Source organism: Ictidomys tridecemlineatus, chromosome 11 (assembly GCF_052094955.1).
Source record: "Ictidomys tridecemlineatus isolate mIctTri1 chromosome 11, mIctTri1.hap1, whole genome shotgun sequence".
Lineage (NCBI taxonomy): Eukaryota > Metazoa > Chordata > Mammalia > Rodentia > Sciuridae > Ictidomys > Ictidomys tridecemlineatus.
The window spans coordinates 14,273,638-14,294,571 of record NC_135487.1 but is presented as its reverse complement, the minus strand read 5'-3'; the positions used below and the strand labels follow the sequence as shown (position 1 = coordinate 14,294,571).

The following is a 20,934-nucleotide window of genomic DNA, read 5'->3' as shown; positions in this document are numbered from 1 at the left end:
GTTTTCTGAACTTGATTCACAGTTTCCTGAATTCTGCACAAGAGAAAAAGACTTCCTGGATCTAAAGTGACATGCTGTTGTGAGGGCTGGGGGTGTAGCTCAGTGGTAGACTGCTTACCTGGCTCGCAAGAGGCCCTGAGTTCGATTCCAGCACTAAACAAAGAAAAAAGAAAGAAAGAAAGAAATGCTGTGAATATTGTGAACCACTCTATAAAGTATACGGTCCAAAGATGTTATATGTCAAATTATCACTGTGCTTCCCATGGCTGTTTTAGTTAGTGTATAAGAACCTGTGCTTATGTTTTTAGAGTATTTCTCCATGTTATCTATACTTTTATCAACTACAAGGTTTATATATATATTTTTGTCCATTAGTAATAATTTGCATTGTGGGAAGTTACATTTGTCCTTAAAATGATGTAAAAATCTCAAAGTCAGTGACCATGGTTTTATGCTGCCAAAGTCTTCATTATGCATTTTCTAAATCTTTGTGAACATATTTTTTAAAGGGCCAATTATCCTAACATCTGAGGATATGAATCCTTTGGCTCTTGTTATTTAATTATTTAGTTTGAGACATACTTAAATTATTTCTAGGTAAAGTGTTTCAAATATTTTTGGTACTGTGACTGTTCAAATATCTTTGATACTGTGATTGTTCTAGACTTGTATCTTTCCAAAAGAAAATTTGTTGCATTCAAAAAGAATTTTTTTTTTTTAAACTTTGGTTTAGAGGGGTTTTTTTTGGGTTTTGTTTTGTTATATCTCCCTTCAGTAAATGTTTTTTACTTCTGGTTCAAGCACTGAGATGACATACAGTCTGGTATCCTCACCTTGACCATGAGAGTGGATTCCTTCCTGGGAGTTGGCTGCATGCCTTTGGAAGGCAATACCTTAGCAGTTGACTGAATGAAAAATACTAGGGGCCACCTTTGAGGGCTTTGCTACTGAGTCTTTTTTTAGGGAGAGAAACATTTGTAGTATAATAATTTTGCCACAAGCAAAGTCTGTCTTGTGTAAATAAGCCTTGTGCTGTACCCCTGTTCTCAAGGACACTCTTGGAGAGATCCATACAGTTCTTAAAAGTAAATTGAAAATGGAAAGACCTTGTGAACACAGCCTCTCTTCTTTCATGGGTCCCCCAGCACACTAAAATGAAATCTGGAAAATGGCTGAGTTAATAATCAGTGTGGTGTTAGATCACTATGTGGACCCAGTTTCTGCTCTCTTATGTTCTTACTATAAAACCATGCATACTTTTTTTAAAACTTTGTATCTTATATTGACCTATTTAAAAGCTAGAACAATAAGCTTTGTTTGGAAGTTTTCAATAGGTCTCAAACAGGGGATTGGAAGATGTTAAAAGTACCTGCCTTTTTGACTCATAGGTGTTTAGGGTCATCTTGGGCCTGGATTCCAGCAGATACTTCCTGGGAAAGGAATTACATACACTTGAATTTTCCTATATTTCCTTTCCTTATAATGAGTAGTTTCTGATGGTTTTATTATTTCAGTTGGCAAAGTAGACATTGCCCTCTCTTCACTCTCTCTAGCCTGGGTAGATCAGAACACCTATTAAATTTTCTTGAATAGTTGCTCTGTATCATAATCTGATTTATCCTTCTTTGAGAGTCTTCAGATGACTCAGAATTTTAATCTATGTGATATACCTGGGGCAAGATTAGAGATACTGAGCCTTTTATTTCCCTCTTAGTGCTCATTTATCTTTACATTCTTGAGATATACCCAGTGTGCTCTGTCCTTGCAGGTTAAACTGCATAAATGACAAATAAAATATTGGAGGTGTTTAGAAAATAATTGATCTTACCATGTTATAGGATGCCAGAACTATGTGACCTGTACCACATCTTAAGGTCTCCTGGTTTATATGTTGTGTGAATGCATAATTAACTTTTCTATATCTCTTTCCTTCCAAAAAGCTCAAAATGCTTCATATATCTTATCTTTTACACTCAACAACATCCCTGTGAGGTAGGTAGAAGGCAGGTATTATTACCTTCATTTTACAAATAAAAGACCTGAAGCATAGAGTTTAAGTGACTTGCTCAAGTTCAGTTTCTCATTGGCAGAACTTGGATTAGACGTTGGTCCCAACAGGAGGTCCTGTGCTCTTCCTCCAGTGCCTATCTTAGAGCCCCCAGTTGAAAGCTCCTTGATGATGTCCAGTTTTAGCTCCAACAGAGATCTGACAGTCCACATTTCGTTTTTGTAAAGACTGACAAGTCTACAGTGGGAGTTAGTTTTCTAGACATATAACTCTTAGAAGTGTAAAGTTGGTCAAAATAGCTTTGTATTGAAGCATATGTCCCTCAGATCGCACCAAAAGTAGCATCTAATACAAACACGTGAATTCAACCTCTGTATGTTTTCTTCTATGTTTTATGCTGGGACTCACTGGAGACCTTTGTAAGTAATCAAAAGCTGTCCCTTTATTTTTAATTTTGACTTTTAGGGAATGCTGGGATTCCCTTTCTCCAAATTCATGTTTGGTTTTAAATTTTTGCAACTGAAAAATTGATCATAATTCACTTCCAGTGTACTTTACCCTGGAACTTGTTTAAAATGTTACTTTCTCGAAATAATAATGAGATGAATGGATCATGACGTGGATTTTGAAGGGGGATATAACTTTTTTTAATTGACACCAATATTATTTTGGATGCAGAAAAGTCAGTAGTTGCAATAGGCTTGTAAAATGCGGTTGTAACTGTCAAGGGCGATAATTGCTAACTTAGAGCTCAGCCTTGTTTCTTTTTTAATTTTCAAATGTATATCACGCATTCGTGAAAAGTGTTTATAAAAGTAATTGATGAAATAAACATAGTGAGGGATGAAGTTGTGTGATTTATGAGCCAGTGTGGAACACGACTTGTAGTTTCCACACAAGGTGTCCTGATCAAAGCTCTGCTGTGCTACCAAGCAAGACACTTCTCTGTGTGGATGCGTCTTGTAGAATGGGGTTAATAATACCAGCCGATCTCATAGGGCGCTGTGCAGACACTGGCCCCTAAAGCAGAGGAGATGATTAATTGGGGCTTCGCCTTGCTCCTTAGACCACTCCGAGCAATGATTCTACTGATTTTGCTAACTTTGTACAGTGCATTGTCTTTTGAGGAAAGTGACTATATCTTTTAGTACAAACACTGTAAAAATACATAGTGTCTTTCTGTTGCTTTCTTCCTCAGAGCCCTATGAGTTTGTCTCCCTGGAATGGCTTCAGAAGTGGCTGGATGAGTCGACACCCACCAAGCCTATTGATAATCACGCTTGCCTGTGCTCCCACGACAAGCTTCACCCTGACAAAATTTCAATTATGAAGAGAATATCTGAGTATGCGGCTGACATTTTCTACAGTAGATACGGAGGAGGCCCAAGACTAACTGGTAACTCCAGATATCTTTTCAGCATCTACAGTTCACGTGGGCCAGGTGCACGCCTATAATCCAAATGGCTGGGGAGGCCGAGCAGGAGAATTGCAAGTTCAAAGTCAACCTCAGCAAGGTTGTGAGGCCTTAAAGTAACTTAGCAAAAATAAAAACAGGCTGGGGATGTGACTTGGTGGTCAGTCGCCCCTGACTGGTTCAATCCCTGGTATAGAAAAAAAGAAAAAGAGTGCATGTGGGCCTCATGAATTGGGGTCTGGTGATTTGACACAATTAGACCAAGTGTTCCTATAATTTGGAAGAAGGATTTGTGAAATAAAGTAGATGTTTAGCAGTGTTATTAGAGGAAGTTTATTTGATGCCCCCTCCGACCCCCACTGTACCAAGTAAACAAAATAGGACCCTTTAGAGAAAACTGTCTTGTGGTAGTTTGTGGGTTTCCATTATTCTCTTTAAAATATTTGAAACTTTGGTCGATTCTATAACCCAGTCCTCCCAGGCTCTAGGGGATTTCTGACAGGCTGTGGAGTGGTACTCAGGTAACCATCTACACTGCTGGTTGTTACTTAGTTTACGAGTAGTAACTGCTTGATTTTTACCTTGAATGGTAGAGCTCTGTATAGTCAGGTGTCTGTGACCTCTTGGTTCTGCTTACTTTCCTTGAAACATTTTATTTTCAGTGAAGAACTGGCAACACTGGTCCCTCTGGATTATAAAGGAGGCACAGCATCCTCCCTCTTTCTGAAGTAAATGCTGTTTTCTGATTGTGTACAATTTTCTTTCCTTTTTTTTTTTTTTGGTGCTGGGAATTGAATTGAAAACTCGACCTTTTCTGAATTTTATATAGAGACAGGGTCTCATTGAGTTGCTTAGTGCCTTGCTTTTGCTGAGGCTGGCTTTGAACTCATGATCTTCCTGCCTCAGTCTCCTGAGCCGCTGGGATTATAGGTGTGCGCCACTGTGCCTGGCTATAAGTTACTCTTAACTGACATTTAACTACAGACTTCAGTCCTTATATACACACCTGGAGTTTTGCTTTCTAAATTTCCATTCTAAATCTGGTGAAATTAATAAGCTGTTCAAAGGAACAAACAGCAATGGAAATGTCTTTCCATAGAATCACATTTCATATGATTCCTTGAAGTTTTGCATATTTTAGTCAGGCCCTTTGTTTCTTTTTCCTTTAGTATTCTCTGCTTAGAGGATCACCTCGATACAAAGGTCCTTCTATTTATAGTTGTCAGATGTAATGACTTCCCTCAGCCTTAATTATTTGATTATCATCAAATTTGCATTTAAACCTTGTAATGTATTATACTTTGTTTTTAAGTAACTAGAGCAGACTAAAACATTTTCTCTTCATATAGGTAACAGTTGCTGTCTTGAAACTTAAATCACCAAAGTAACTTAAGATATATACCCGTGTGCTATATTGCCAAAGTTTGTCATAGTTTAGAATCCCCCTGTTTATGAAGTGTCTACAGCCTTTTCCTAAGGAAGCATGTGTGAATGAAGTGTTTCTTTTCACTTTCTCGCTTGCAGTGAAAGCCCTGTGTAAGGAATGTGTAGTTGAGCGCTGTCGTGTATTACGCCTGAAGAACCAGCTAAATGAAGATTACAAAACTGTTAATAATCTTCTAAAAGCAACAGTAAAGGGGTACGTTGCACAGCACATTGATCATGGTAAACTGAAAATCTGAAAGTAATAAGGAAACATCTTATTAAAAAAAAAGAGTTTGGGTTTTCAAAAGAAGGTTGAAGTAGATGGCAAAACTAGATCAAAAGTTAAGTTGTGCAGTTATTAATGGCCTAGTGACAACATGAGTGTCAAGTCAGCCGCTGTTTGTGGCTTCCATCCACTGGGGAGGAAGGAGCAGAATGTGGGTCTGAAGCCCTGTTGGGGTGGGGGCTGCTCAGTCCCCTTCTTCTGTGAAGCCTGTGAAGTGGCTGGCACTGAGCCCCTGTGGGAGGCTGAAGTAGGATGGCAATCACTGGAGCCCAGTGGGGCGTCTCTTCAGAGAAGGTCAGCACATTGGAGTATGCTGGGCCCCACCTATAGGGCACCTTTGTGCTTAGGGACATCATTAATGGATGGAATTTTGATAATTTGAGAAATAAATTAATTTCTCTCCAATGAGGATTAATATAGTTGACTATCTTGGGTCATTTCACTAACAGCCTGCTGAGTGATGTGCTGTGGTGCAGGTGCAGGCGTAGTGGAGTTCTGCGCGGCAGCTAGAATGCACAACTGTGTGAACAGGAGTAGAACCAAGTAAAGAATGTGCCTATGTAATTGGCTCAATTAGTATAAATATAAATAGGAGGTAGGAGAAGTAAGATAGGATGGAAACAAGCTGTTGGATACCTGCAGGTCCGTGTAGTGAGGCCTGAGCTGGCCAAAATGAGGAGGTGGGTTAAGGAAAACTGCGCCGCAGCTGATTTTCAATGTGATTCTTTTTGGTGTGGCCTTCACAGACCTAGAATGGAGGAGAACATTAGGATGATTCTAACATTCACTATTCCACAGCACTGATGGATTTTGGGTGGGGAAATCCTCCTTGCGGAGTTGGCGTCAGCTAGCGCTTGAGCAACTAGACGAGCCAGATGGTGAAGTAGACCAAAGCAACGGGAAAGTGAACGGCAGCACCTTCAGTAAAGGTACCGCGGGAGCTCATTGTGAAATTGAACATGTCTGTTTATGGTAAAGTTGGTTTAATACCCATCTATGTACTTTGAAGACATTTTTTTTTTTTTTATTCAATCTAAATATCTCAAAAAGAGGCAAGGGCAAATCACAAGTTTGTGCTTGGTAGGTACTGGGGGTTGAACCCTGGGACCTTTTTCCATTGAGCTATATCCCACAGTCCTTTTTATTTTTTGTTTGGACACAATCTCAATTACGTTGCCAAGGCTGGCCTCAAACTTGCAATCCTCCTTTCTCAGCCTTCCCAGTCACTGGGATTAAAGTTGTGTTCCTGGTGCTCAGATAAATAAGAGATCTGTCAGCAGATTCCTTTCCGTGTGGAGTTCATTTATGACCAGTTATGCTTGACATTGGCCGAGCTCTAGGGAGTCTGTTGCATATTGCAGAGGCTTTATCAGCTCAGTGCATTTTAGTTTCTGGTTTAGGTGCCACACTCATGGGTTGCCCTGGTCAAGAAAATGCGTGTGAACTTGTGTGCTTTCCACTGGGAGAGAGGGCAGCTTTCAAATAGGTGCTTGCTTGTAAGTTCTTCAGAGACACCTGAGAAATCTGAAAATGTTTTCAAATACGAAATTGTGTAAACTGCAACCAAAATCATTAAATTTTATTTTATAATCAGCACTTAGTACACAAAGGAAATTAAAGCATTGAAATTAATTTTAGGATTAAAATGGAGACTGGGGATTTGATAATATTCATCGAATTAGAGCTTAGTTACCCTAAGCAATGACCCCAACACAGGTTATTTTTTTTTCCTTTTATTGTATAGGGGTTTTAACTCAAGGCCTCCCATATGCTAGGCAAGTGCTCTACCACTGAGCAATATGCCCAGCCTCACTTAATTTCTCATTTCCTAATAAAACAAATATATTTGTTTTCATATACCTTAATATTCCATATACCTTAATATTCATAACCTTTTTTTAAAAATTGAAATATCTGGTACATTCTATGCTCAAGCATTTTATATTTTCTCACTTTATATTATTTATTTGGCACAGGTCTTGCCATATTACTATCATGTTTTTTAAGAAAATTAAACCACAGTAGTCATCATGAATCTTCAGCTCTCTGAGCTATCTTCTTGGTTGGGTGCCTGTGGTTGAGAGAGGGTCACCACTGAGCAATCCTGTCAGCCCCATTTCTTTTGGTTAAAATATTTATAAATTTAACATTAATTTCAGGGGTCCCCCTGACCTTTTTGAAAAAGCAATTTGTTTTAGAGGTATTGCCATGATAGTGTGTGCTGAGTGTTTGCTGTTTCTTTGAGCCTCGTTATATATCAATATCAATCTCTTCTTTTTTTAATTATTTTAATTTTTTTTAATTAGCTACACATGACAATCTCTTCGTTTTAAGTAAAGTGGGATGCCATAATAAAAAGCACAATGAAAGCTGGGGTTGTAGCTCAGTGGCAGAGCGCTTGCCTTGCATGTGTGAGGCACTGGGTTCAGTCCTTAGCGCCACATAAAAATAAACAACTAAAATAAAGCATGCTGGCCATCTACAATTACAAAAGAAATAACAAAAAATAAAGTAAAAAGCACCTTGAATGTTGGCCTAGCTCAAAAATATTTTTCTGTTTGCATTCAAGATAATATGCTCCTCTCCTTTCCCAATTCAGAAAATTTAAAAGCTTGAAACAGCACAAATTTTAAAATGTTCTGCTTCAAAGCCCTCACACAAGACATAGTCACTGTAAATAGAGGTTTTTGTGTGGTGGTGGTGATGGTGGGGACTACCAGGGATTGAACTCAAGGCATTTGGCCATTGAGCCACATCCCCAGCCCTTCCTATTTTGTATTTTAAAATTTATTGGTTGAATTTCATGGAGTGAATGTATTATATTTATTTACCCAATTCTGTTTCAGCCTTTTATAATTAGTATGTAAAGATCAGAAGCAGTGAATTCTTGTACCTATATTTTTGTCACATTTTCAGATTATTTCTGAGATCAAATCTAAGAAATTATTAGATTAGAAAATTGCTACCTAGTGGGCTAGGAATATAGTTCAGTTGATAGAGTGATTGCCTCACATGCATAAGGCCCTGGGTTCAATCAAAAAGAAAAGGAAGGGGCTGGGCTGTAGTTCAGTGGTCAGACACTTCCCTCACATGTGTGAAGCACTGGGTTCGATCCTCAGCACCACATGAAAATAAATAAAGATACTGTGTGTTCATCTACAACTAAATAAATATTAAAAAAAGTAAAAGTAAGGAAAGAAAGAAAAGAAAATTGCTACATACTGACACATTGGTACATGTTTAATGAGTCTCCTTCAGAAAGTATATTAAGATCTTGTTTCTATATCCTTTTTTCAATACAATATAGCAGTCACATTAATTTTTATAAGTCTGACATAAAAAATGACTAGAAGTGTTGAGGTTTATGTTTTTCAAAAATTATTGAGATTGGGGCTGGGAATGTGGCTCAAGTGGTAGCGCGCTCGCCTGGCATGCGAGCGGCCCAGGTTCGATCCTCAGCACCACATACAAACAAAGATGTTGTGTCCGCCAAAAACTGAAAAATAAATTAAAAAAAAAAATTATTGAGATTGACCATTTTCTCAGTGGGAAAAGTTACTCATATTTGTGTGTGACAACAGTTATCTGGTCACATGTTTTGTTTGCCTGTCTCCCTCCCTTTCCCCCTTCCTCCTCCCAACCTCTCTTCCTCTGTGTATCCCCACCCCCAGGGAGTGTGTGGTTCGTTTTGTTTTGTAGTACTATGGATGGGACCCAGGGGTGTTCCACCACTTAACTGCAGCCCTAGCACCCCACCCCGTACCCCAAGCATTAAGCCCAGGACCATTGAGCCACATCCCCAGCCCTTTTTAAATATTTTATTTTGAGATAGGGTCTCACTAAGTTGCCCATACTGACCTCAAAGTTATGATTCCTTTGCCTTATCTCCCACAGAGGACTCTGCCTGGTTCTGCTTGAGTTTTATTGTTTGTTTGTTTCCTTTGCTTTTGTGCAGTGATTGGATCAAACCCAGGGCCATGCATGATAGGTAATCATTCTACCACACCACTACATCTGTAACCACATTAGAGGTGTTTGTTGGTTAGCAAGTGGTCTTTGCATATGTAAAGAGTATTTTATTCTGATCTTCAGTACTCAAGATTTCTTTATTCATCGTCCCAATGTATACAACTATAAAATTTATTCAGAGTCTGCTTTAGAAATACAGATTTCATCAAGGACTATTTTTTTAAAATATTTATTTTTAAGATTTGTTCTTTTTAGATACAATAACTATTAATTGGTAATGCTTTAGTGTGTAGGTAAAGCAGGAAAATCAGATACTAGAAGAGAAATGTTAACAGGAACAGCAAGCAGAATTTTTATAGTATGTTTGATGCTAAAGTTTTTATTTTGTTTGTGTTTGGAGCTTTCTGTTCAATCCATAAAAGAGTAGGTAGGTGAAAATGACATGTCATGAAGATGACTAACTTGGTATATAGCACAATATTCTGCAGACTTTAACTAGAATTAATAGGATATGTAAATTATTTTTCACATTGGAAGAAGGCACATTTTTTTTGCATAACCTAAATCATTAAAAGGTAATTGACGTATTTTTCATTCCTTTTAAGGGAGAGAAATATAATACTTTTGAACAGAACTGTGTAGGAATTACTTGAATCTAATTTTCAAAATCATTTAAAGTTCTCTTTGTTCCAAATTGTGCAGAATAGCTTGTCTGCTGCTGTGAACTTTTAAGTCCAGCTGTGAGAGCAGTTACCTGTATTTCTTTTGATTAGATGAATCAAAGGAAGAAAGAAAAGAAGAGGAGGAGGAATTAAATTTTAATGAAGACATTTTGTGTCCACATGGTAAGCTGGAAGCATGTTAAACTGTTATTAGTTTGACCTTAGCCAATTGGAAATGTCTTCGTGATGTCCCCAACCTGTTCCAGGTACCAGGTCTAGCGCAGTAGTGTGCTGGATCTGAACCATGCTCAACACTAACATTCTGTTCTCCTGCCTGGCTTGTCAGTCCTTCATGTCTTTTCTTAACCTTGCACAAAATATAATCTCCCGTTTCACTTGTATTTAGAGGAAACCCTAGGGAGCAGACTTCTTGTCACCTAGTGATGTTAAAAACTTCTGAGTTTGGTAGGAAGACTGTTTACCATTTCTGCACCTTCATCCAATTTGATAGACACAATACCTTTATTTCACTTATTTATTTTTTATGTTGTGCTGAGTATTGAATCCAGTGCCTCCCGCATGCGAGGCAAGTGCTCTGCCACTGAGCCCCAGCCCCGGCACTTGGATTTCCTCACTAAACCTTAGTTTTCTAGGTGATCGACATTTTTATTTTTATTTGTGGCCCACATAACTAGGTGGGGGTCATTCTGGAGTGGTAATTGGGGACTCTCTGGATCCCCAGTCTCCAAGTCCTTCTCATTGGTCCACCTTGTTTCCCCATTTGTCCTTTTCACATTAGGCTACAGTAGGAGCACAGCTGTGCAGAGGAGGTGGCTTGAGTGGTGGCAGCATGGGTAGATAGTACGGGAAGGGAGAACCAAAAAGAGATAGACGTTTCCAGTGGTGCTTCCACGTCAGTGCTGCTCACCTCAGAGCCTGGGAGGGCGTCGTGACCTGTGCCCAGAGCTGTGGCACATTTCAGGCTTCCTGCTGCCCAACTAAGCTGGCCACAGCAGAACAGCCTGCCACTTTCTCCTCCTCCTCCCCTCCCTTCCCACCTCTTGTCATGTCAGGGTCTGCAAATTGGAGCTCAGGTGCGCCCTGCATAGTGTCTGCCCCTCAGCGCCCCTGCACTGCTCCTATCTTGAGCTTGCCCTGGAGCTTGGCGGCCCTAGGCAGTGCCATACTTGGCCATCTGATATTTCCAAGGGATAGCTCCCAGAATTGAATAGACTTAATCCATTTTCTGACTTTTGTTTTTTTAACCCCTCCTTCACTTTCACATGCCCTTGCTTTCTGGGTTGGGGGCAGACGGTTATGCACTACAGTGGATCTGAATGCTTCCCAATTTTGCCGACTTAAAATTAATTTTTTTTAAAGTCTCATCCATCATCTTTTTAACCGTAAAAATTTTTGTTACTTCTGTTCTCTTCATTCATTGTTGTAGTTTGCCATATTTAAGAAAACCTCTTGAATGCTGTTTCAGGGGGTACTGAAGATAAACGTGGTTTTGAAACCTGGCTTTGGCCTGGGCGTGTCCTCAGTGGGTGCATGTAGCACGCACAAGGCCCCGGGTCCCACCCACAGACCCTCACACATCAGTGTCTTGGATATTCTTTTGATCAGTTTGTTAGGTTTTGTTTCTTTTATTTTGTTTGAGTGTGGCAGGTATGGTCAATCCATGGATCCTCATTCCCTTGCGCTCTGTAGGGAGGAGCCTCCTACCTGCCTTAACTAATCTTGTTTATTATACCTCATTTGTTTACTTCTTGTTTGGGGGCTTTTTCATTCCTCTTTGGATGATCTTTGCCAGTGTTATTATGGTATGAACTAGATTTTATGGGGTGGGAGTCTGTTTTTCCAGAATCTAATCTCATTTTAAAGTCTATTCATATTTTTGCCAGAAGCTTTTTAGTATTAGAATATCCAGTTATGTTTGCATCCCTCACGACTAGTTTTATCTTATTGAGAGGTAGTATTTAAAGGTTGGAGTTCGGTAGGCATTTTCTTGAAATGTTACTTAAATGTTTTTTTATTGCAGGCTACTAGTCTAATGTCTAAAACTTTGTATATTACATGGAAAGATTGATTGTGGTGAAGTCGTACACACTGTTATAATTGTACAATCAGTAGGTTAAATGAGAGGGCAGCAGACTTTTGGGTCCCATCTTGTCTCTGCAAGAGTTCTGTTTCTGTTCTTCACTCTTGAATAAATCCTACCTTTAAAAAAGAATATGCATGTGTGTGTATATGTGTATGTGTAAATATATACATAAAGTTAGAAACATGGCTAAGTAGAGTGATTTTTGTATTTATCACCATTTAGACTACAGCAAATGACTTATTAAAATACTTTTTGGCCAGGTACAGTGGCTCACACCTATAATTCCAGTGACTCAGGAATCTGAGGCAGGAGGATCACAAGTTCAAGGTCAGCCTCAGCATCTTAGTGAGGCCCTAATAGCTAAGGAGACCTTGTTTGATTTTAAAATAATAATTAACAACAATATAAAAAAGACTTAGGATGTAGCACAGTCGTAAAGTGCTCCAGGATTCAATCCCCAGTAACCACCAACCCCCCCAAATAAAAACTTCCACAAACTTATGAATCACTAGCACTGCATAAAAATAAATAAGATAAAAATTTGAGAAGTAAGGATTATTTTTTTCAATTCCTATGAGCAATGCGTGTGCTAGGCACGTGCACTGCCTCTGAGCTACACACCAACCCTGTGCTGATTCACACGTTAAAGTGTGTGTGCGTGCGCGCTATTGTTTCTTTTTTGAATCCGATAAGAGTATACCACAAAAATACAAAGAAAGAGTCCTTTTGGGGGCTTGGAGGGGGTGTCCTGGGGCTGGTGCTGGGCTTAATCCCAGGACCTTAGGCTTGCCAGGCAAGTGCTCTCTCTCTTTTTTTTTTTTAAAGGAAAAGGGAACCTTGAAGTTCTTTCTGAATCAGGTTGTACAAGTCTATCTTGATCTTTTTTTCTTTTTTTTAAATTGTGTCGTGTGTCACTACAGGGGATGTACACTGTTTTTGTTTTGTTTTTTTTTTAAGAGAATTTTAATTTTTTTTTTTTTTTAGTTTTTGGTGGACACAACATTTTTGTTTGTATGTGGTGCTGAGGATGGAACCCTGGCTGCACGCATGCCAGGCGAGTGCACTACCCCTTGAGCCACACCCCCAGCCCTGTACTCATTAAAAAAAAAAAATTCCTTAATGATACCTGAGAATAAGGCATTTTGGAGTAAGTGATTTTAATCTCAAGAAGTTAAAATGAACAACCTCCTCAGAAAGATTTATAAAAATACATTATAATCTCATTAATCTCCTAATGAATCTATGAAAACAATCATCTTCTCCTGGGATTATTCAAAGCGCAGTAAGAAATGAGGGCTAGAAGTTGAAGGTGCATTTTGAGGTGTTAGGATTGTGGGGTGTGGTTGAGATAGACCTGTTCGGTTGGACTATGGTACGGTCACATTTCTGATCATCCCTCTTGATATTGCATGGTACACGTAAGGTGTTTAGAAACTCACTGGCTTTATTACTCTTAATGTATGTGTGGGTACCTTGCCAACAGGCAAAGAGAAAAATGCTTTGGGAAACTTATATGTGCCTGAAGAGAAGTGTGGTTCATTAATTTGTCTCTTGGGAACCACTGAAAGAATGGAAAACATCACCACAATTAGAGAGAAAGTCCCTGAAAAGCTAAATGTATCCAATGAAGCAGTAAACTGAGGAGGCTCTGCTAGGGTTTCAGGTTGCTATGACCTTGGCACTCCAGAGATCTGAGAAAATGCAGGTGTCCATGACTAGTGTCATTCTTGTTGTCTCATGGGATTTTGGAAAGTTGCAATGGTCTTGAAAATAAGTTGCAAATAGCAAATTAGAGCCAGACTGGAGATGATCAGATTGATCAGTAGATTGCTTGCTTGAATTGGTAACGTAGACCATAGTTCTGTGAGGCCTGCCCAACCGTGACAACCATCATTTCAATGCAAGATGATTTCAGTAACTATCAAATGGTAGTCGATGAAGTCTCCAGGGAACAGTGTGCAGACCTTTGAGTGTTGCGTAGATGAAGTTCTGTGAATGTCGGGGCTCTGTTGTCCCTGCCCTGCCCAACCCCCTTTTACTGCTGCCTTAATGGCAGGGAGAAAGGTTCTAAAATGTATGATTCTTGCGTTATTGTTTTCTTTCTCTTGATTCTCCAACCACAAGCCTAGAATGAGGATTTAAAATCGGAGTCAGGGGTAGCTCTTTGAAAATTAAAGTGAAATAAAAAATCTAGAGGGTTTTTGTTTGTTTTTTGTTGCATGTATGTGTGCCAATACCCAAAATGAATCAGATTTTTGCAAATAAGAAATAGGACATGGATTTCTCTAAAGTTGAGGAGTTAGGAAACAGATTTTCTGGAATTTTTCTAAGATTTAAGAAATGAAAAATACATTTTTTATCTTGTTTTTTTTTTTTTTTGTTGTTGTTTGTTTTTAAACATCAGGAGAGTTGTGCATATCAGAAAATGAAAGAAGACTTGTTTCTAAAGAGGCTTGGAGCAAACTGCATCAGTACTTCCCAAAGGCTCCTGAGTTTCCAAGTTACAGAGAGTGCTGCTCCCAGTGCAAGGTACTGTGCTCTCCACTGACACGGAGGAGCGGCCTGCCACCCCCGCTCCCCCCGCCCCCTGTCCCCGGGGAAGTGGGGTGTGCTCCAGTGGGTGAGCAGAGGAGGCCTGCCAGGGCTGTCAGCAGAGACAGTTGATTGCTTTATTCTGTTTCAGATTTTAGAAAGAGAAGGTGAAGAAAACGAAGCCTTACATAAGATGATTGCCAACGAGCAAAAGACTTCTCTTCCGAATCTCTTCCAGGACAAAAACCGACCATGTCTCAGTAACTGGCCAGAGGTATAACGCATGCCTTACACAGAAGCCTTGCTGAGGCCTTTGCCAGGACCCAGTGCGTCTCACAGCCGCCCGGAGCTGCGCTCCCTCCCCTTGTGCAAGGCCCCGTCCGGGCTCTCGCATGCTGCTGCTGGGCAGGGGCTATTTCCATTTCACTGTAGAGTTTGAATAAAAAAACCCACATTGTACTTTGAGGGGTTTTTGTGAAAATGGGGTGAATTAATGTGTTCTTTTTGTAATTGTTTCTTTTTTTTGTGTGTGTGTTCTAGGATACGGATGTCCTCTATATTGTGTCCCAGTTCTTTGTAGAAGAATGGCGGAAATTTGTTAGGTAGAAACCAGAAATTTCCTATTTTCTTTCTTGGAGCTGACTCGTGCTTTTTTAAGCATTCATGGTTTGTGTTTGTAGTACCATTCTTGGTTATTTTTAGTAGCATACACTGAAAATTTTCTTTTAAGTTAAATAATCTCAAGAAACATTGAATTACCAATTACCCTTTTACATACATCTCTTAGTTTTAAATAATTATTCTTTAAGAAATCTTATGTCCATGAGGTATTTATCCTCTTTGTCTCTTCTGAATAGAAAGCCTACCAGATGTAGCCCTGTGTCATCAGTTGGGAACAGCGCCCTTCTATGTCCCCATGGGGGACTCATGTTTACATTTTCTTCTATGACCAAAGAAGATTCTAAACTGTGAGTTTCTTTTCTTCTTTTGATTCTCTGTTTGTAATGATTTAAAAAATATGCTCTAGAAACATCTCATTCAGTATAAGCAGTGTATTTTAAGAATCTAGTTATAATATTTTGGATGTTGTATAGAGTGAACACTTGTCTTTGAAGAGACGGACAGACTATTCCCACAGGGCCGAGGTCACCTGGGCTGCTCTGTGCCCTGTACCCCTTCCTCGCCTGTCCTATTGACTAGACTTGTCCCCAGTCCACGCCAAGCTGCTGATAACCAGCATGTGCCTCTAGCAGACATCTTTTCCAGAATCAGAATCAACATAGTCTTGGTTACAGTTGTTTTTCTTGCAGCTGCCAAGCTTCAGAGAACAGAGAAAGGCTGGGGTTGTAGCAGCAGAGCAGAGCTGCAGAGCTGGCCATCTGGAATTCTAATGTTTCATACCAAAAAATTTCATTCTACTCCCCATGTGCCCCCAGAAGAACTCATCTGAGATTTTGGGTGTTGCCATTTTATTTTATTAAATAATTTTTAATTAACTGTGTTAGAGAAGGTGGTGTGCCTCCAACATTGCCAGAAAGCCATGAGAGAACAAATTGAAAGACACCAATAAAATATTCCCAAGCTCGGTTGTAGCTCATGGTAGAGCATGTGCCAGCATGATAAGGCCTGCGGTCAGTCATTTTCCCCAGGCCCCGAGGACCATGCTGGATTGGAGTTTATTGCTCTTTAAAATTATTTAAAGGAACAGAGTGTGAATGTATGTTTTCTTCTGTGTTCTTCCCACTTCCCTCCTGCTCCTGTCATTGTAAATGCCAGACATTTAGGAAAATATCTCTTAATAATAAAACAGATAAATATATGCTACTGTCAGTTGTCAGTGTCAGAGGGCACACAATGCAAATATAATTGAAGGACCACATGCTTCCTGCTATTCCTGCTTCTCCTTCCTGCCCTTCCTCTCTACTAATCACTGACCTAAATTTGAGGACTGTTGGTTTCGGAATGTATTCTTTTTTTTTTTTTTTTTTTCCTTTAATTGTAGATGGACACAATATCTTTATTTTATCTATTTTTTTAAAATGTGGTGCTGAGAATCAAACTCAGTGCCTCAGGCATGTGAGGCAAGTTCCTTACCACTGAGCCCTAACCCTAGCCCTCAGAATATGTTCTTTTAACAAATTATACATGCAGATAGTAATGTCTTGTGTATTGAGGCCAATTTATAAAAATCATATTTATCCAGCTTGTGTTTTCTTTTAACCATATTGATTCATGTAATGTCCACCATTTACTTTGACTGAAGCTGTAACTATTTTGTATAAAAAAAACTGCTTCATATCTTTTCCTTGGTTTCTTTGCATTATGTAATAGTGTGGATAACTGTATTTTAGGAGACCAGCGATCCTGTCATTTCTCTTACTCTCCTTGTATCTTAATGCATGTTGTGTTTTTTTGCACAGTATAGCTCTCATATGGCCCACCGAGTGGCAAATGATTCAAAAGCTCTTTGTTGTGGATCATGTAATTAAAATCACAAGAATCGAAGTGGGAGATGCAAACCCTTCAGAGAAACAGTATATTTCTGAGCCTAGTAAGTTTTCTTATCCTTTTTGGTTTTGATAGTCAAATGTCGATATTTTAAGGGGAAAGGAAAGACTACGTCAATAATTTATTCTCTACTAAAAATGATGACGATCCTGTGGCAGTTCAGACTACCTAGGTGGGGACTACTATGTAACAACTCATGTATGATTGATTATTTGTGGAGAGTAAACGGATTTCCTTATGGTCATCATTTGCATACAACAATTTAGTGGAAATCATTACTAATAGTCAGTAATGGGCAACTGGTCATTTAGAGACATGGTTTGAGGTCTTCGGGTATTGACTGGTGCCTCTTCACCCACTTCTGCTTTTCTTCTCTTTAGAACTCTGTCCAGAATGCAGGGAGGGCCTGCTGTGCCAGCAGCAGAGGGACCTGCGTGAGTACACTCAAGCCACCATCTATGTCCACAAAGTTGTGGACAATAAAAAGGTACTGGTGCCCCCTGTGGCCATGGCTCATTGTGATCAGGCTTCCTTTGTGTTTATACTGAGGATTGTTTGGGACTATACCAGTTTAGTACCAGTGCTGTTTGGAATCAGGCTTAAAATTGGAATTGTATATGGTTTTAGCTGGTTCTGAGTCTGTCGTGCATTTACTGAGCATTAGCTGAGGGCCAGGAAAGGTCTTGGTGCTGGGATGCAATGAAAAAGAAGCCCAATGAGAAGGTGAAGACTGAACTCCTAGATCCACCTGAAGACTTCACGAAGCAGTGAGCAGATGGGAGGAAGTCTTGCAGGGTGGAGCAAGATGCCTGAGGACCGGAGCTTCCCTGTTCTAAAGGGAGAGACAGGAATGAAGGGGCTGCATGTGGGGGAGTCAACACCAGGAACCAGCTTTAAACAGTTGTTCCAGGCAAAGGAGGGCTGAAGCATGGAGCCTGGTGTGCTCAAGGAACAGCGACCGCCATCGTACCTAGATGAGTGCTGTCCACTAGAGTGCCTGGTGGCAGAGGGCAAGGTTCAGTGTGAGCTGCACACACAGTGGCCATAGCCCTGTGCAGCTTTGGAGCACCCAAAATGTGAATATTGTGTTGAGGAACCGGACTCTGAGTTTAAGTAGCCACATGGGGCTAGTGGGTACCATAGTACTCACTGCTGTTCCCGAGTTAAAGTTTATTCCCAGGACAGACAGTGATAAGGAATGACAGACTGGTTTCTGTATGAGTTTTCCATATGCTATGGATTTGAGATTTTACTCTTAGATGTCAGTCACTGGAGAGTTTTATTCAAGATCATGGTGTGATCCGATTTACAGTTTTTAAAAGTCACCCTGGCCATTGTGTTTGGAATTGCTAAGGATGCAAGAGGACTGAGAAAAGGTAGAGTCTCAAGTGTTCCTCTGCAAGGGCAGATTGGATTCTAGAACATTTTACTTGTAATGATTAGGGATGGCCCTTGGGTAAATCCTGACCTGCATCTCTGGACTTCTTATTAATTCAATTCCAGAATTGGAGGATTGAAGACCTTAGAATACATATTATTTGATGCTAGTTAGCACTTGTTTTAGAAGAGTAACTTATAAGTTATGCACTAGAACTGCTTCACAAATTCAAGCAACGGCCTTCATTTCCAAATTGCTAAGAAAATGAAGTTAACGAATGTATATATCTCAACTCCCCCCCCCCAGAAGTTCCTTAAACATTTTGCAACTTTTAGTACATATGTACATTGGAATTGAGTGTAAAATAGTATCCGTTGTAGCATATGTTGCGTGTTTTGGCTTAGTAGCTATCACTGATAGTGTTCTGCCAAAGAGCACTTCAAACACCCTCATTTTTCAGTTCTTAAGGATAATTTGGGCTCCTGGCACCTCATTTTCAGGGCTTGAAAAGGCTTGACAATCAGTGTCTAGCAAGGTATGTAGTGTTTTTGAACTTCTGCAAAATAGCATCATTGTAGAAGCTGATAGTAATACCTGCTTTATAGAGATGTCTGAAACTCACAGTGAGCATGTCAAATTGGAGAATAAGTCATAGGTTTAAAAAATTAATATTAAAAAGCATAGAGCACAGCAAGGGATTCTTGATCGACTCTTGTGTCTCTTGTCTCACCATGAGAAATGTATCTTCTTGAAAAAGGTGGCCACTGGTCAGCGTGGCTTCCTCAGCTCTGACCCACTTCTCTTTGTGGTCTTCACACATTCAGGTGATGAAGGATGCCGCACCGGAGCTGAACGTGAGTAGTTCTGAAACAGAGGAGGACAAGGAAGAGGCCAAACCAGATGGAGAGAAAGATCCAGATTTTAATCAAGTATGTGTTGAAGCTGCTTTTCATCACACACATTCCACTGACCTCAAGAGAGCACTCCAAGCCCTGACTTCTCTCTGCCCTGTGTGCGGCATTGGTTCTCACACACAAACACGCGTGCGCGCGCGCCATCCTTTCTTTTTTCTCATTTTGGTGGTTTATTACAGCTGTCCTGATTTCCCATTAAAGCTGTGGCCCACACCTTCTTCCAGAATTAATACAGTTCTAATTATTTAGAGGGAAAGGCTGAAATGTAATGCAACGCATTCAGCCCTAAAAGAAGACATTTTAAAATAGGACCCATATCGTGGTATGTTCCTTAGTTGTTGGGTTGTTCACGTATGAAGTGTTTATTTAACTTAGATTCTGATCCATTGAACAAAAGGAACAACAGTGTGAACAATGGAGTGTGCAGAATGGACTGTCCTGTCTTCATCGAGGTGTTTAATGACCACATCATCTGACACATTATGCTCTTGTTTGCCATTGTGAACAATTTCTTTTTCTTTTTTCTTTTTCTTTTTTTTTAAAGAGAGTGAGAGAGAGAGAGAGAATTTTAATATTTATTTTTTAGTTTTCGGCAGACACAACATCTTTGTTGGTATGTGGTGCTGAGGATCGAACCCGGGCCGCACGCACCGCTTGAGCCACATCCCCAGCCCAGTTGTGAACAGTTTCTCCATCATGATCGACCTTTTTTTGTTAAGACTTCTTTTCCTACCTCTCCCCCAGAGAAAGCTGAGGAACATTCCAGGGATTTGTTAAGGGCCATGTAGGGCTGTTGTGTATGTGTAGCTTGGTTTCAGTTTTCAGGTCAGACCGCTTTGTTCCCAGCATATTCTTAAATATTTTTCATCCGTGGAATTTCTATCCAGTTTCATTTTTAAAGAACAAGACACCTTTAAAGCTGAAATAGGGTATTCAAATTATGGATAGCATTCTCTGTGAAGTATTACAATAGCCACCTGCTGTGTGTCATGGAGCAGACACACCTGGGCTCATTGGCTACTGCTGCTCCCTTTTCCTCCGTGTTGACCAAGTCTTGGCATTTAGCCTACCAGAGGTGAATGTTCCTTGTAGTTTCCCAAGGGGTGTAAAGGACATGTCAGAGTTTATTTTCACGGCTCATTGGAATCTCATAGACTAACCTTAAACCACCTCTGAAGGAACAGCTGTGCCTGCTGACATCTCTAATGTTAAAAGTTCTTCTACAAAATTTTGAATTTTGAAATTGTCAACTTTGGCCTGCCCTTTACTTAAGTGCTAGCCAAATTCATGCTTTTCTAGCAATGTAAGTTTTTAGTTTCAAGGGGCTACTTTCCTATGATGGGTGATGCTCTTATTAAAATCTGTGTACATGTATGTGTGTGTCTTCTGTTCCTTGAAATTATATACACAAATACTGCAGTAGGCCCACTCTGGGCTTTGGCTTTTCCTTTTCTGGTATTGGGGATTGAACCCAGGAGCATTCGAACACTAAGCTACACCCTAGCCCTTTTTATTTTTTATTTGGAGATCAGGTCTCACTAACTTGCTTCCTTGAATTGGAGAGCCTCCTGTCTCAGCCTCCTAAGTCACTGGGATTACAGGTGGGGCCACCACAGCTGGCGGTTATTTCTCTTAGTAGGAGTTTGCTAACCTGTTGGCACCCTTTCTTTTTGTCTTGATCTCCATATACAGTCAATCTTCTAAGTCACTTATCTCCAAACAGATTGTAAGCCC

The 20,934-nt window shown here is 39.9% G+C and overlaps 1 protein-coding gene across 2 annotated transcripts in view; it reads left to right on the top strand.

Annotated features, from left to right (window-relative positions):
* Usp48 (ubiquitin specific peptidase 48) overlaps positions 1 to 20,934 on the top strand; it is a 67,763-nt gene that overhangs the window by 33,790 nt on the left and 13,039 nt on the right. For both annotated transcript variants that reach the window (XM_005317558.5, XM_021734122.3), the window contains exons 13-23: positions 3,207 to 3,404; positions 4,947 to 5,061; positions 5,932 to 6,062; positions 9,876 to 9,947; positions 14,273 to 14,397; positions 14,552 to 14,674; positions 14,941 to 15,002; positions 15,258 to 15,368; positions 16,821 to 16,951; positions 17,289 to 17,395; positions 19,111 to 19,215. In XM_005317558.5, the coding sequence (XP_005317615.2) occupies positions 3,207 to 3,404; positions 4,947 to 5,061; positions 5,932 to 6,062; positions 9,876 to 9,947; positions 14,273 to 14,397; positions 14,552 to 14,674; positions 14,941 to 15,002; positions 15,258 to 15,368; positions 16,821 to 16,951; positions 17,289 to 17,395; positions 19,111 to 19,215 (1,280 nt within the window). The remainder of the gene's footprint in view (positions 1 to 3,206; positions 3,405 to 4,946; positions 5,062 to 5,931; positions 6,063 to 9,875; positions 9,948 to 14,272; positions 14,398 to 14,551; positions 14,675 to 14,940; positions 15,003 to 15,257; positions 15,369 to 16,820; positions 16,952 to 17,288; positions 17,396 to 19,110; positions 19,216 to 20,934) is intronic.